The sequence below is a fragment of the Hermetia illucens genome, chromosome 7, assembly GCF_905115235.1.
Source record: "Hermetia illucens chromosome 7, iHerIll2.2.curated.20191125, whole genome shotgun sequence".
In the NCBI taxonomy this organism is placed as follows: domain Eukaryota; kingdom Metazoa; phylum Arthropoda; class Insecta; order Diptera; family Stratiomyidae; genus Hermetia; species Hermetia illucens.
Window position 1 is genome coordinate 9,007,262 of NC_051855.1, and position 16,726 is coordinate 9,023,987.

Sequence of the window (16,726 nt, forward strand, 5' to 3'; positions counted from 1 at the left end):
TTCGAGGATTTAGACGTTAATTTCTCGTTTAGTACGCTCCAAATAATGAAAAAAAAACCCAATTTTCGATTTTGAAATTTTAGGGTATCAGAGTCAAAAAGCAAGTGTATAGCCTTTGATTTTTTGATGCCGAAAATGGGTAAAAGCTGAAAAATCATTTTTCGAGGATTTAGACGTTAATTTCTCGTTTAGTACGCTCCAAATAATGAAAAAAAAACCCAATTTTCGATTTTGAAATTTTAGGGTATCAGAGTCAAAAAGCAAGTGTATAGCCTTTGATTTTTTGATGCCGAAAATGGGTAAAAGCTGAAAAATCATTTTTCGAGGATTTAGACGTTAATTTCTCGTTTAGTACGCTCCAAATAATGAAAAAAAAAACCCAATTTTCGATTTTGAAATTTTAGGGTATCAGAGTCAAAAAGCAAGTGTATAGCCTTTGATTTTTTGATGCCGAAAATGGGTAAAAGCTGAAAAAATCATTTTTCGAGGATTTAGACGTTAATTTCTCGTTTAGTACGCTCCAAATAATGAAAAAAAAACCCAATTTTCGATTTTGAAATTTTAGGGTATCAGAGTCAAAAAGCAAGTGTATAGCCTTTGATTTTTTGATGCCGAAAATGGGTAAAAGCTGAAAAATCATTTTTCGAGGATTTAGACGTTAATTTCTCGTTTAGTACGCTCCAAATAATGAAAAAAAAACCCAATTTTCGATTTTGAAATTTTAGGGTATCAGAGTCAAAAAGCAAGTGTATAGCCTTTGATTTTTTGATGCCGAAAATGGGTAAAAGCTGAAAAATCATTTTTCGAGGATTTAGACGTTAATTTCTCGTTTAGTACGCTCCAAATAATGAAAAAAAAACCCAATTTTCGATTTTGAAATTTTAGGGTATCAGAGTCAAAAAGCAAGTGTATAGCCTTTGATTTTTTGATGCCGAAAATGGGTAAAAGCTGAAAAATCATTTTTCGAGGATTTAGACGTTAATTTCTCGTTTAGTACGCTCCAAATAATGAAAAAAAAAACCCAATTTTCGATTTTGAAATTTTAGGGTATCAGAGTCAAAAAGCAAGTGTATAGCCTTTGATTTTTTGATGCCGAAAATGGGTAAAAGCTGAAAAATCATTTTTCGAGGATTTAGACGTTAATTTCTCGTTTAGTACGCTCCAAATAATGAAAAAAAAAACCCAATTTTCGATTTTGAAATTTTAGGGTATCAGAGTCAAAACGCAAGTGTATAGCCTTTGATTTTTTGATGCCGAAAATGGGTAAAAGCTGAAAAATCATTTTTCGAGGATTTAGACGTTAATTTCTCGTTTAGTACGTTCCAAATAATGAAAAAAAAACCCAATTTTCGATTTTGAAATTTTAGGGTATCAGAGTCAAAAAGCAAGTGTATAGCCTTTGATTTTTTGATGCCGAAAATGGGTAAAAGCTGAAAAATCATTTTTCGAGGATTTAGACGTTAATTTCTCGTTTAGTACGCTTCCAAATAATGAAAAAAAAACCCAATTTTCGATTTTGAAATTTTAGGGTATCAGAGTCAAAACGCAAGTGTATAGCCTTTGATTTTTTGATGCCGAAAATGGGTAAAAGCTGAAAAATCATTTTTCGAGGATTTAGACGTTAATTTCTCGTTTAGTACGTTCCAAATAATGAAAAAAAAACCCAATTTTCGATTTTGAAATTTTAGGGTATCAGAGTCAAAACGCAAGTGTATAGCCTTTGATTTTTTGATGCCGAAAATGGGTAAAAGCTGAAAAATCATTTTTCGAGGATTTAGACGTTAATTTCTCGTTTAGTACGTTCCAAATAATGAAAAAAAAAACCCAATTTTCGATTTTGAAATTTTAGGGTATCAGAGTCAAAACGCAAGTGTATAGCCTTTGATTTTTTGATGCCGAAAATGGGTAAAAGCTGAAAAATCATTTTTCGAGGATTTAGACGTTAATTTCTCGTTTAGTACGTTCCAAATAATGAAAAAAAAACCCAATTTTCGATTTTGAAATTTTAGGGTATCAGAGTCAAAAAGCAAGTGTATAGCCTTTGATTTTTTGATGCCGAAAATGGGTAAAAGCTGAAAAATCATTTTTCGAGGATTTAGACGTTAATTTCTCGTTTAGTACGTTCCAAATAATGAAAAAAAAAACCCAATTTTCGATTTTGAAATTTTAGGGTATCAGAGTCAAAAAGCAAGTGTATAGCCTTTGATTTTTTGATGCCGAAAATGGGTAAAAGCTGAAAAATCATTTTTCGAGGATTTAGACGTTAATTTCTCGTTTAGTACGTTCCAAATAATGAAAAAAAAACCCAATTTTCGATTTTGAAATTTTAGGGTATCAGAGTCAAAAAGCAAGTGTATAGCCTTTGATTTTTTGATGCCGAAAATGGGTAAAAGCTGAAAAATCATTTTTCGAGGATTTAGACGTTAATTTCTCGTTTAGTACGTTCCAAATAATGAAAAAAAAAACCCAATTTTCGATTTTGAAATTTTAGGGTATCAGAGTCAAAAAGCAAGTGTATAGCCTTTGATTTTTTGATGCCGAAAATGGGTAAAAGCTGAAAAATCATTTTTCGAGGATTTAGACGTTAATTTCTCGTTTAGTACGTTCCAAATAATGAAAAAAAAACCCAATTTTCGATTTTGAAATTTTAGGGTATCAGAGTCAAAAAGCAAGTGTATAGCCTTTGATTTTTTGATGCCGAAAATGGGTAAAAGCTGAAAAATCATTTTTCGAGGATTTAGACGTTAATTTCTCGTTTAGTACGTTCCAAATAATGAAAAAAAAAACCCAATTTTCGATTTTGAAATTTTAGGGTATCAGAGTCAAAAAGCAAGTGTATAGCCTTTGATTTTTTGATGCCGAAAATGGGTAAAAGCTGAAAAATCATTTTTCGAGGATTTAGACGTTAATTTCTCGTTTAGTACGCTCCAAATAATGAAAAAAAAACCCAATTTTCGATTTTGAAATTTTAGGGTATCAGAGTCAAAAAGCAAGTGTATAGCCTTTGATTTTTTGATGCCGAAAATGGGTAAAAGCTGAAAAATCATTTTTCGAGGATTTAGACGTTAATTTCTCGTTTAGTACGCTCCAAATAATGAAAAAAAAACCCAATTTTCGATTTTGAAATTTTAGGGTATCAGAGTCAAAAAGCAAGTGTATAGCCTTTGATTTTTTGATGCCGAAAATGGGTAAAAGCTGAAAAATCATTTTTCGAGGATTTAGACGTTAATTTCTCGTTTAGTACGCTCCAAATAATGAAAAAAAAACCCAATTTTCGATTTTGAAATTTTAGGGTATCAGAGTCAAAAAGCAAGTGTATAGCCTTTGATTTTTTGATGCCGAAAATGGGTAAAAGCTGAAAAATCATTTTTCGAGGATTTAGACGTTAATTTCTCGTTTAGTACGCTCCAAATAATGAAAAAAAAACCCAATTTTCGATTTTGAAATTTTAGGGTATCAGAGTCAAAACGCAAGTGTATAGCCTTTGATTTTTTGATGCCGAAAATGGGTAAAAGCTGAAAAATCATTTTTCGAGGATTTAGACGTTAATTTCTCGTTTAGTACGCTCCAAATAATGAAAAAAAAACCCAATTTTCGATTTTGAAATTTTAGGGTATCAGAGTCAAAACGCAAGTGTATAGCCTTTGATTTTTTGATGCCGAAAATGGGTAAAAGCTGAAAAATCATTTTTCGAGGATTTAGACGTTAATTTCTCGTTTAGTACGTTCCAAATAATGAAAAAAAAACCCAATTTTCGATTTTGAAATTTTAGGGTATCAGAGTCAAAAAGCAAGTGTATAGCCTTTGATTTTTTGATGCCGAAAATGGGTAAAAGCTGAAAAATCATTTTTCGAGGATTTAGACGTTAATTTCTCGTTTAGTACGCTCCAAATAATGAAAAAAAAAACCCAATTTTCGATTTTGAAATTTTAGGGTATCAGAGTCAAAACGCAAGTGTATAGCCTTTGATTTTTTGATGCCGAAAATGGGTAAAAGCTGAAAAATCATTTTTCGAGGATTTAGACGTTAATTTCTCGTTTAGTACGTTCCAAATAATGAAAAAAAAACCCAATTTTCGATTTTGAAATTTTAGGGTATCAGAGTCAAAACGCAAGTGTATAGCCTTTGATTTTTTGATGCCGAAAATGGGTAAAAGCTGAAAAATCATTTTTCGAGGATTTAGACGTTAATTTCTCGTTTAGTACGTTCCAAATAATGAAAAAAAAACCCAATTTTCGATTTTGAAATTTTAGGGTATCAGAGTCAAAACGCAAGTGTATTGCCTTTGATTTTTTGATGCCGAAAATGGGTAAAAGCTGAAAAATCATTTTTCGAGGATTTAGACGTTAATTTCTCGTTTAGTACGTTCCAAATAATGAAAAAAAAACCCAATTTTCGATTTTGAAATTTTAGGGTATCAGAGTCAAAAAGCAAGTGTATAGCCTTTGATTTTTTGATGCCGAAAATGGGTAAAAGCTGAAAAATCATTTTTCGAGGATTTAGACGTTAATTTCTCGTTTAGTACGTTCCAAATAATGAAAAAAAAACCCAATTTTCGATTTTGAAATTTTAGGGTATCAGAGTCAAAAAGCAAGTGTATAGCCTTTGATTTTTTGATGACGAAAATGGGTAAAAGCTGAAAAATCATTTTTCGAGGATTTAGACGTTAATTTCTCGTTTAGTACGTTCCAAATAATGAAAAAAAAACCCAATTTTCGATTTTGAAATTTTAGGGTATCAGAGTCAAAAAGCAAGTGTATAGCCTTTGATTTTTTGATGCCGAAAATGGGTAAAAGCTGAAAAATCATTTTTCGAGGATTTAGACGTTAATTTCTCGTTTAGTACGTTCCAAATAATGAAAAAAAACCCAATTTTCGATTTTGAAATTTTAGGGTATCAGAGTCAAAACGCAAGTGTATAGCCTTTGATTTTTTGATGCCGAAAATGGGTAAAAGCTGAAAAATCATTTTTCGAGGATTTAGACGTTAATTTCTCGTTTAGTACGTTCCAAATAATGAAAAAAAAACCCAATTTTCGATTTTGAAATTTTAGGGTATCAGAGTCAAAAAGCAAGTGTATAGCCTTTGATTTTTTGATGCCGAAAATGGGTAAAAGCTGAAAAATCATTTTTCGAGGATTTAGACGTTAATTTCTCGTTTAGTACGTTCCAAATAATGAAAAAAAAACCCAATTTTCGATTTTGAAATTTTAGGGTATCAGAGTCAAAAAGCAAGTGTATAGCCTTTGATTTTTTGATGCCGAAAATGGGTAAAAGCTGAAAAATCATTTCTCGAGGATTTAGACGTTAATTTCTCGTTTAGTACGTTCCAAATAATGAAAAAAAACCCAATTTTCGATTTTGAAATTTTAGGGTATCAGAGTCAAAACGCAAGTGTATAGCCTTTGATTTTTTGATGCCGAAAATGGGTAAAAGCTGAAAAATCATTTTTCGAGGATTTAGACGTTAATTTCTCGTTTAGTACGTTCCAAATAATGAAAAAAAAACCCAATTTTCGATTTTGAAATTTTAGGGTATCAGAGTCAAAAAGCAAGTGTATAGCCTTTGATTTTTTGATGCCGAAAATGGGTAAAAGCTGAAAAATCATTTTTCGAGGATTTAGACGTTAATTTCTCGTTGAAATTTTAGGGTATCAGAGTCAAAAAGCAAGTGTATAGCCTTTGATTTTTTGATGCCGAAAATGGGTAAAAGCTGAAAAATCATTTTTCGAGGATTTAGACGTTAATTTCTCGTTTAGTACGTTCCAAATAATGAAAAAAAAACCCAATTTTCGATTTTGAAATTTTAGGGTATCAGAGTCAAAACGCAAGTGTATAGCCTTTGATTTTTTGATGCCGAAAATGGGTAAAAGCTGAAAAATCATTTTTCGAGGATTTAGACGTTAATTTCTCGTTTAGTACGTTCCAAATAATGAAAAAAAAACCCAATTTTCGATTTTGAAATTTTAGGGTATCAGAGTCAAAAAGCAAGTGTATAGCCTTTGATTTTTTGATGCCGAAAATGGGTAAAAGCTGAAAAATCATTTTTCGAGGATTTAGACGTTAATTTCTCGTTTAGTACGTTCCAAATAATGAAAAAAAAAACCCAATTTTCGATTTTGAAATTTTAGGGTATCAGAGTCAAAAAGCAAGTGTATAGCCTTTGATTTTTTGATGCCGAAAATGGGTAAAAGCTGAAAAATCATTTTTCGAGGATTTAGACGTTAATTTCTCGTTTAGTACGTTCCAAATAATGAAAAAAAAACCCAATTTTCGATTTTGAAATTTTAGGGTATCAGAGTCAAAAAGCAAGTGTATAGCCTTTGATTTTTTGATGCCGAAAATGGGTAAAAGCTGAAAAATCATTTTTCGAGGATTTAGACGTTAATTTCTCGTTTAGTACGTTCCAAATAATGAAAAAAAAAACCCAATTTTCGATTTTGAAATTTTAGGGTATCAGAGTCAAAAAGCAAGTGTATAGCCTTTGATTTTTTGATGCCGAAAATGGGTAAAAGCTGAAAAATCATTTTTCGAGGATTTAGACGTTAATTTCTCGTTTAGTACGTTCCAAATAATGAAAAAAAACCCAGCTCTCACCTTTTCATGGGTGACAACCGCTTTCGCAGTGTTCCAGTTCCCCTTGCAACGCTTGCGTGTTGAAGGGGTTGCAAGAACCGTTAACTCTCCCCCTACCACTTCTCTCACCCGTTCTCCCGGGTGGTGTACTTCCAGGAGGGTCTGTACTGAGTCCAGTCTGGAGCTCGTGAAAGTACCGTCGGGTTTTCTAAGAGAATCCAACTTGGCCGACTCATCCCTTTTGAGAACTCCGCACAGCCTTGAAGTCTCCCTTCCGCCTTCCAGTTCCTCACAGTACGCTCTAAAGGAGTCTCGTTTCGAGCACCTCACGAGCCTCTTATATTCACGTTGTGAGTTCCTGAAATTTAACCAGTTTTCGTCCTTGTTATAATACTTTTGCAAGCACGATTTAGAAGTCGCCTGGTTGATTTCCTGAGTTTTTGCAGTTCTCGGTTCCACCAAGGAATCGTTTTACCGCTTTGGCCTCGGGAAATAGGGCAAGCCTGTTCATAGCACTCTAAAAGTGTGCAATTCTGAGTTTTCAATTCATCTTCCAGCACCAAAGGAGTCCTTAGTCGCCTAGGGAACTGTACTTTATTGCCAAGAAGTTCATTGAACTTTGCCCAATCCGTTTTCCTAGGGTTCCATCTTTGTACTGCAGACTGTTCGCCCGCAATAGTCAGATTGAATTCCAGATATCGGTGATCTGACAGTGAGACCTCGTCTAGCACTCGCCAGTGTGTAATCAACTCTAACAATTTTGGGGTACAGATTGTTAGGTCAATTACTTCGCTTCTTCTCGGTCCTACGAACGTAGGGGCGCACCCTACGTTTGCAGTCATAAGACCAGCTGAAGTGATGAAATCAAATAGCTTCTCTCCTCTTGGATTGCATTTGCTACTGCCCCAACAAATATGTTGAGCATTCGCATCGCAACCTATTAAGAGTTCGAGACCACTTGATTCTGCATATGCCACCAGATCCCTAAGTTCTTGCGTCGGTGGAGGATACAAAGAATCATAGGGTAAATAAGCGGAGGCAACCATGATGTTTTTCCTCTCGCCATTTATCTGGTATTGTATGATGACCGTAGCTAAGTCCTGGGAACAACATTGTCTCAGCATAGTTGCCTCTAACCGTCTTGACATCAGGACGCAAGCTCTCGGTCTTATGGATCTTTCGTCGTAGAAGATCCTAGCCCCCTTTACTGATCCAATGCCACAGATTTTGTTAAACCGAACCCACGGTTCTTGCACCAGAAAGATATAGGGGAAGTCCAGTTCCTTGGGCGAACAGGCAGGTGTGGACGAGTGTCGGGTGGGTGGTGTGGCTTTTATGCATCGGAGATTGTCCCTTAGCAGACGCACCAACCCCGACTCTGTGAGACCCGATCTCTTGTCGAAGACCGGATCACTTGGGAGTCTCGGGTTCTCCCCGTATACTAGCTCCGCGGGGCTGGCAGCAAATTCCTCTCGGCGGGTTGTACGTAGGCCGAGTAGGACGAGAGGCAAGACTTGGGAACAGGACGGATCGTCGCGTGCCATAATGGCGGCTTTCAGCGTCCGGTGCCAACGTTCTAGCATCCCATTGGGTTGCGGGTGCTATGCAGTAATCCGCTGTCGTTTAAAAGCTAGGAACTCGGAGAAAAGGGTGGACTCAAATTGCATTCCCTGGTCAGTGATGACCACTGCAGGGACGCCAAAGCGAGGTATCCACTCTCGACAGAGGGCTTCGGTACATGATTGCGCCGTAATATCTTTCAGAGGTATTGCCTCAGGCCACCGCGTAAACCTGACGATGATTGTGAGACAATACCTATAACCGTGCGAGTCTCGCAAAGGCCCTACTATGTCGAGGTGTATTGTGTGGAACCGCTTGGTAGTGCGAGGGAATCAGCCCAATTCTTTCCTTACATGCCTGGAGACTTTACACTTCTGGCATGCGATGCACTCTCTGGCCCAGGAATTGACATCCTTATTCATAGAGGGCCAGAAGTACTTCTCGGTGACTAGCCGATTTGTTGTCCTGATGCCTGGATGCGCTAAGTCGTGAACTGCGTGGAACACTTCCTTGCGAAAGGTGGCCGGAATGTATGGCCGAGGTCCCTTTTCCGAGTCTTCGCAGCAGAGAGGGAGGTTTGAGCCGAAGATGGGCAACTGCCGAAATTTGTATTTGGGGTTGGATTTGAGGCTCTGAAGTGCTGTGTCATCCTCCTGCGCCTTGGCAATAGCCGAGAAATCGAGTAAGGCGGGGATGTTAACCTCGGAGACACGAGACAAAGCGTCAGCAACTATGTTGTCCTTGCCGAACACGTGCTGGATGTCTGACGTAAACTGGCTTATGAAGCTCAGATGTCGAAGCTGACGAGGGGACGCTTTGTCGGGCTTCTGTTTCAAAGCATACGTGAGAGGCTTATGGTCCGTGAACACTGTAAACGGCCTGCCTTCTAGGGAGAAACGGAAGTATTTCATGCTCAAGTACGCGGCGAGCAGTTCGCGATCGTAGTTCCGTTGAGCGGAATTCAACTGCTTCGAGAAGAAGCTCAACGGCTGCCAAACTTGATCCACCTTTTGGTGAAGGGCAGCGCCTACTGCGATGTCAGAGGCATCAACAAAAACGGCTAGGGGTGCATCTTGCAGAGGGAATGCGGACATCCTGTCCCCAAGCCCGTCCTGCGTGGATGTCAGGAAGTGGGTTGACTAAAAGAAAACAAAAAAAACAGTCGCATGTAAATTATACTTTAATATACGGTGTCTCAATAATATGGAAATCCACTGTATATTGTTAACAGAACGATACTTCCTTTGTTTAATTGCTCACAGAGCACTCCGCTTAACACTTCTGCCACTTTTTGATTTTCCGTTCCTAGAACAATCGGATTGCTCCGCAACACGTCTCTTCACTACGAGATCTCGAAGCGAACTGATGTACTAACTCGTACTTGAGTACAATCATCAATTTATACTAAAAAGTTGCAATATACAATCCAACTGAAATTCTAAGACCCTTACATTATTACATTACATATTATCCACCTCTTATAAAACTCCTCCTCCTTATTTGCAAACAACTCAGACAGCCAGTTTTCGCGAGCCTCTTTTGAGGCCAACTTAGTAGCACCAAGAGCGTTTTGCATGGACCGGAAGAGATCGTAATCATTTGGTGCCAGGTCCGGACTATACGGTGGGTGCGATAGGACATCCTATTCGAGCTTCCGCAGCTTCTAGCGGATCATCAAAAATGCGTTTGGCCGAGCGTTCTCCTGGTGGAACACAACACCATTCCTATTGACCAATCCTGGCCGCTTCTGGTCAATCACCTGCTTCAAACGGTCGAGTTGCTCACAGTAAAGGATCCTTCCAATCCCACCAAACACACAGCAAAACTTTCCTGCCCGTCAATCCGGGCTTAGCGATCGTTTCGGCCGGCTCGCCGCTGATCGAACACGATCTTTTTCGCTTGAAATTTTCGTACGTGATCCACTTTTCATCACCAGCCACCATCCGCTTCAAAAATGGGTCGAATTCGTTTCAGCAGTGCATCGCAAGCGTTAATTCGGTCCAAGAGATTTTTTTCCGTCAACTCGTGTGGCACCCAAACATCCAGACTTTTTTGGAATTCAATCTTCTGCAAATGGTACCAAACGGTTCTATGGTCTATACCCAGTTCCAGGCCAATCCAGCGAATGCTCAAATGCCGGTCTACTTGGATGATTTCGACGATTTTATCGGTTTCTGCAACAATTGGGCTACCAGTACGGGGGTACGGGGGACTGCGGATTATTCAATTAGCAGGGTCACACGAAATGGTTGTTGGAAGTACCTAGTTTGCGCGGAAAGCGGTCCACAAACATACATGGGCCTCTCCAGACGGAACCACTTTCAACCAAATTGACCACGTGTTGATCGAACGCCGCCACCTCTCAGCCTTGATGAATGTCAGAACATATAGGGGGGCCAATATAGACTCGGATCACTATCTCGTTGGCATGGTGTTCCGAGCTCGAATAACAATACCACCTAGAATCCCCTCTGACAATCAGGTGAGAGTTAACACTGAAGCCATCCACAACACAACCCTCCGCGACACCTATAAGAGGGAAATGGATGCCGCAATAACTGCAGTCAACAGAGGACCTGCAGATGAAGCATCAACAAATGATCTTCGCAATCACCTGAAGAACGTTATCATGGATACGGCCACAAGCATACTTGGCCCCAGCCGCAAACGGAGTCGGAATGGCTGGTTTGACGATGAATGTAAGCTAGCAACGGAACGGAAGAATGCTGCATACCGAGTAATGTTGCATTCTCAAAGAACGCCGGCACATGCAGAGACTTATCAGGAACTCCATCGAGGGGAGAAGCGACTTCACAGACGGAAAAAGGAATCCTGCGAGAACCAACAAGTCTGTGAACTAGAAAAGTACAGGGAGCAACCGCACCAGGCGCGGAAGTTTTACCAACAAGTCAGCAGGATGAAGCCTTATACACCTCGATGCTCATCCTGCCGAGACAAAGAGGGAAATCTGATTTCCGACAGAATGGGCATATTAGAGCGATGGGTTGAGTACTTTGATGAGCTACTGAACAACCAGAACATCGGCGAGTTGGAGGTCCCGCCAACTGAAGACGACGGACAAATACTGCCACCACCAAGTTTAAGAGAAACAGTCCGTGCAATTCACTGGCTAAAAATCATAAGTCGCCATTAGCCGATGGAATTACAGCCGAATTGTTTTAATATGAAGGCGACCAATTACATCAAACGGTTCATCAACTTGTGCTCAAGGTATGGGACAGCGAACCAATGCCTGACGACTGGGAAAGAAGCATTACCTGTCTCATACATAAAAAGGGAGATATCACACAGTGGAGCAACTATAGAGGTATCACGTTGCTGAGTACCATCTATAAGATATTCTCCGCTATCTTACTAGGCCGCCCGAACGGCGGAACTACAGCGGGCGCGTGTGGGATTCACACCCACTAAAAACCACCCCCGGTCTCTCCAGCCCCAGCCCCGCGGGACCACCATTCAGGTATTACTCCGCGAGGAAGGTTTGCTCTTAGGCACTCATCCTTCTCCTATTTGCAGCTTTCCTCCTTCTTTGTTCCTTCAGCAACTCCTCCTGCATTTGGATGATTGCGGAGCCAACCGCAAGCCACTTCTCCTCGGACTCCAGCATCTCAGTAACCAAGCTCTCCGGGGTCCCGCTCCTGCCCAGCACCTGGTTTAAGCTCCTTCTCTCCATCGCAAATCGTGGGCAGTGAAACATCACATGCTCTGGATCCTCCGGTATGCCATCGCATCTTGGACAGTTCGGAAAATCATCCAACCCAAAGCGGTGGTCCGTGAGGAACTGGGTAATGTGGTAGTTGGTATCCCCATGTTTTCGCTCAAGCCACACCCTAATGTTGGGAATGAGCCTGTGCGTCCACCGGCCTTTCGTAGACTCGTCCCATCTGCGTTGCCAGAGATCAAGCGACTCTGACCTTGCCGCATTTCTACGCTGTGCATGCCCCTCCATATGTCTTGCATTGTACAGGACACTCATTTCATTGGCCAGAATGTCAACCGGGATCATGCCTGCCACCACCAATACTGCCTCATCTGATGGGGTTCTAAAAGCACTGCAAACCCTCAAAGCCATCCGCCGGTAAACCGAGTTCACCTGCTTCCGTCTCTGAGAGTTTGCAAGCGCCTCTGCCCACACAGGCGACGAGTAGAGCAGGATGGAGCGCACCACTCCGGCTAGCACCAACCTCCGGCAATGTTTCGGCCCACCAATATTTGGCAACATTTTTGCAAGTGCCGTGGTGGCACTGGCTGCCTTTTGGCATGCATACTCTAGGTGTTCCCTAAAACTCAATTTGGTGTCAATTATCACCCCCAGGTATTTGATAGCCGGCTTTGATACGACCGTATGTCCACCGACCTCCACTTGTACAGTGTTATTTTTCCTGCGTTTCGTTATTAAGACCGCTTCCGTTTTCGCGTCCGCCAAGGTCAGCAAGGCCTTTTCTAGCCAGGACTTTACCGCTCTCACTGTTTCTGTTGCGTAAACCTCCACATCTTCTGGGTGTTTTGCTGCAACAACCACAGCTAGGTCATCAGCAAAGCCGACAATCGTAGTCCCCTCTCGGACGGGAAGAGCAAGCACCCCATTATACATGATATTCCACAACAGGGGACCAAGTACCGATCCCTGTGGTACCCCGGCTGTGACAATGTACTCTTTGGGGCCCACATCCGTCCCGTGCCAGAGAGTCCTCTCTGAGAAGTAGTTTTCTTATGTCGGCTTCTTGCCCTAAAGTCTTCCTGATTTGGCTTAAGAATTTGTCCGCGGTTACGTCCTTGGATTTCTTAAGTTCCAACATAAGATCTCCCTTCTGCGACCGTTTAATACGGCTGACGTCTCCCAAATTGGTGAGTTCGAGGTCTGCCTTCACTTTCCTGAGAATGTCGGCGTATGACCCTTCGCCCCGTTTAGAAATGAAAATCACCTCTGGTCTAATCTTCCTCCGATAATTTCTTTTCTGCGGTTCTACCTCCCTCCAAGCTTCCGCATCCGCCTTTGAAGGTTCGATCCCTTTTTTCGAGGTAGCCACTGCAGTATTTTCACTGGTAGCTTCAGACGTACTTTTCATGAACTCCGCCTTTTTGGGAGTTGAGTCCTTTTTTCTTTTCGGGGTTTACTGGCCTGTTGAGTCATTCAGCTTCTCGCGCAGCCTCTTCCCCGGTTTCTCCCCTTTTGTGTTTTGAACCGGCGTTACTTGAGTTGCCTGGTTCACTTTTCCAATCGGCGACTTCCCTACTCATTCATCCTGGGCCTTGCCGTACGTCAAACGGATGTCGCTTATCATGGCCCTTATATTTTGGTGAATGTTCCTGCGCTCCTTTATAAACTCACATAGCTCCATGATCTTTTTACCGAGGACAGTAAAGGCAGCTCCAGACTGATCATTGCCCAAAACATCGCTCGGGTGAATCGGCGTGAGTGATTCTTCCTCATCGAAGACTCCCACTATATGCTTCCCACTGGGGGTAGCGATCGTGGGGGCTTGTGCCCGTGTGGGGGGGGGGGGGGGGGGATCTGCGAAAAATCGAGCTCCTTCTGAACGAATCCATCACTGGAGCCAGTTCAAGTTCCTCCCGTACGCTTGTAACATTAGATGCCACAGTAGCCAAGGTTCCCACTACTGAGGCACTGCGGTCGTTGGATATCGACGGCCGGGAGCCCGCTTGCTCACCATCTATAAGATATTCTCCACTATCTTGCTATGCCGGATAGCCCCTTACGCCCAGAACATCATTGGCCCATACCAAAGAGGCTTCACTCCAGCCAAATCAGCAACAGATCTGATTTTCTCTCTGCGGCAAGCGATGGAAAAACTGTTGGAATATGGACAACAGTTGCACCATCTGTTCATCGACTTTAAAGCCGCCTATGATAGCATAGCCAGGGTAAAACTGTACACGGCCATGAGAGAATTCGGTATTCGGTATCCCGACGAAATTAATAAGATTGACTAGGCTGACCCTGACCAATGTGCGAGGCTAGATAAAAGCGAGGCCAACATCAACAACGGTCTACGACAAGGGGATGGGGATGCGCTATCATGCGTCCTCTTTAACCTGGCCCTCGAGAAAGTGATCCGTGATGCTGAGGTAAATGCAAAAGGTACGATCCTCTTCAAGTCCACCCAACTACTGGCCTATGCTGACAATATCGACATCATGGGAAGAACCACTCGAGACGTACAAACTGCCTTCATCCAGATCGAGCAGGCGGCCATTGAGGCGAGATCTTGGGCTGCACATCAATGAAGGCAAGACAAAATATATGGTGGCAACGTCAGCACCGAAGACGAATCAGCCAACAACATCAAACCGCACCGGTCAAACACGAAGAAGAATAAGGATAGGAGAATACAACTTTGAGACCGTTGACAATTTCTCGTATCTAGGGTCGAAAATCACAACCGATAATAGCTACGATGATGAAATCCGCGCACGGTTGTTGTCAGCCAACAGAGCCTATTTCAGCTTACAAAGACTGTTCCGCTTGAAACGTCTCGCCATAGGGTCAAAGCTCTTACTGTACAAGACTATGATCTTGCCAGTCCTCATGTATTCCTCGGAAACTTGGGTTCTTAGCAAGAAAAATTGCAAACTCTTGGCCGCGTTCGAGAGAAAAATCCTCCGAAGAATTTTTGGCCCCCTACATGAGGATGGAGGATTCCGTAGCCTACACAATGACGAAATCTATGAGCGATACCATGACCGTCCGGTTGTGGATAAAATCCGGCTCAATAGGTTACGATGGGCGGGTCACTTAATCCGTATGGATGAGAATGATCCCACCCGGAAAGTTTATAGGGGCAATATCTATGGTAGAAAAAGAAGACGAGGCAGACCCTGCCTAAGATGGAGCGATGGCGTAGGTCAGGACGCCAGACAGCTTTTAGGGATATCGAATTGGTGGACCTCGGCGCAAAACCGGAATGTCTGGAGTTCCTTATTAAGGCAGGCCTAGACCGGATACCGGTTGTTGCGCCGTTGATGATGATGATCTATTGACAAAATACGACATAATTCTTTCCATATTTTATATAGCTTATTTTTAATAAACATTTAATATTAATACATTTTATTCTTTTCTTTCTTTTCATGGAAACCGATTTGTGAACGGGACAGACTCTACTGGCTTCATCAGTCCATCAAATTCTTGGTAGTTGCAATACTTTTAAAATTGTTTTGGTCAATTTTATTATTGTTTTTTAATTTTAACTAAATCAGATTTCCAGATCTAGTATGTTGTATTTGTTACAAAAAAAAAAAAATATTCTATTTTTTTTTAAAAGCTCTTTACCTATATTTGTAGATATAGACAAAGTTTTATCTTCAGAATTAAAAAAAAAATTAGACTAAGGGAAGCCACGTTTTTTGTTCGGTAGATGATTTTAGTGTTTTTCATTGTTTTGAACATTTTGATTACTGCTTCGTGGTATCAGTATATAATATTCTTTTTACTGCGATGTATCTATATATATATAGATATATATACATATGTATATCGCACCCTTGAGAGGAAAATGTCGTAAATCAAAAATAACGCCATTGATAACAGACAAACCTCCTTAACTGCAATACAAACAGTTGTCGCTAAATGCACTTACAACGCTTCGGTTAGTTCTTGTTTGCAAATTATCTTCAAAACAACATAAAAACAATCATAACTGTAAAAACCTTAATATTTCTATTATGAGCGGGTTCAAATGTGTCGCATGGTCTTCAAGGAATGACAAGCATATGTTTAGCTTTGAACAAAGAGGAAATTCACTTCTTCTTCTTCTTCAGCAGCAAAGGGTTTTTTTACGATTTCTGAAAAAAAAAAATACTTTTTTGAGTTGCGACACTTTTGTCGCAAGGGTGCGATATATCCGGTCCGGTTGGGCGGGAAGTTGGTTCATGGGCTTTTTTTACCTATATATATATGAATAATAAATAAAAAGGGATTTCTCATCGAGGTTTCCATGTGGATAAGACAGGTGTAGCCGATAGTTAAATCAATGAACCAATCCATACAAATATAGAAATTTAATCGAGCACAAAGTTACATTCCATTTGATTTATCTTTATGAATTTTGAAAAACTAAATAAAAATATATACATAGTATATAATCCCCGTCGCGCTCCACATATTTATATATTGTTAAATATGTTTTTGAATGAATGAATTTTTTATGGTTTTTCTATTTCCTCTGATGTATCATTTAAAATACTCTTCTATTTTTTTTTCTCGTTTCTTTTGTAAATAGCCTACCTTAAAGATATAAGTTCACACAACAATAAAAATTTATAAATGTTCGAAAAACCTAAAAAAAGAATCACCTGTCGCACATTTGAATACATAAAGCAAAGAGGAGGGGGAAGATTCGATATTTAGAGGCAGAAATCTTAAAAAAATTAAAATAAAAAACAAAGTTAAATAATAGAGACAAAAATATTTTTAACTAGTTAAGAGTTTTATCAATGATTCTTCTTTAATTGTTGAGTTTTTTCCTATGTTATTATTTTTTTAATTGTATCTATAGAGAGAGATGATTCGAAATGTAATCTAGGTAATATCAAAAGAATAGAGAATAGA

General features: G+C 40.2%; 1 protein-coding gene across 4 annotated transcripts in view; it reads left to right on the forward strand.

The window, feature by feature from the left end:
• Window positions 1–16,726, forward strand: part of LOC119660867 (fatty acyl-CoA reductase wat-like) — a 216,446-nt gene extending 199,720 nt beyond the window's left edge. For all 4 annotated transcript variants that reach the window (XM_038069777.1, XM_038069776.1, XM_038069778.1 and 1 more), the window contains one exon: window positions 15,274–16,726. In XM_038069777.1, coding sequence (XP_037925705.1) covers window positions 15,274–15,370 — 97 coding nt within the window. In that variant the 3' untranslated portion in view covers window positions 15,371–16,726. The remainder of the gene's footprint in view (window positions 1–15,273) is intronic.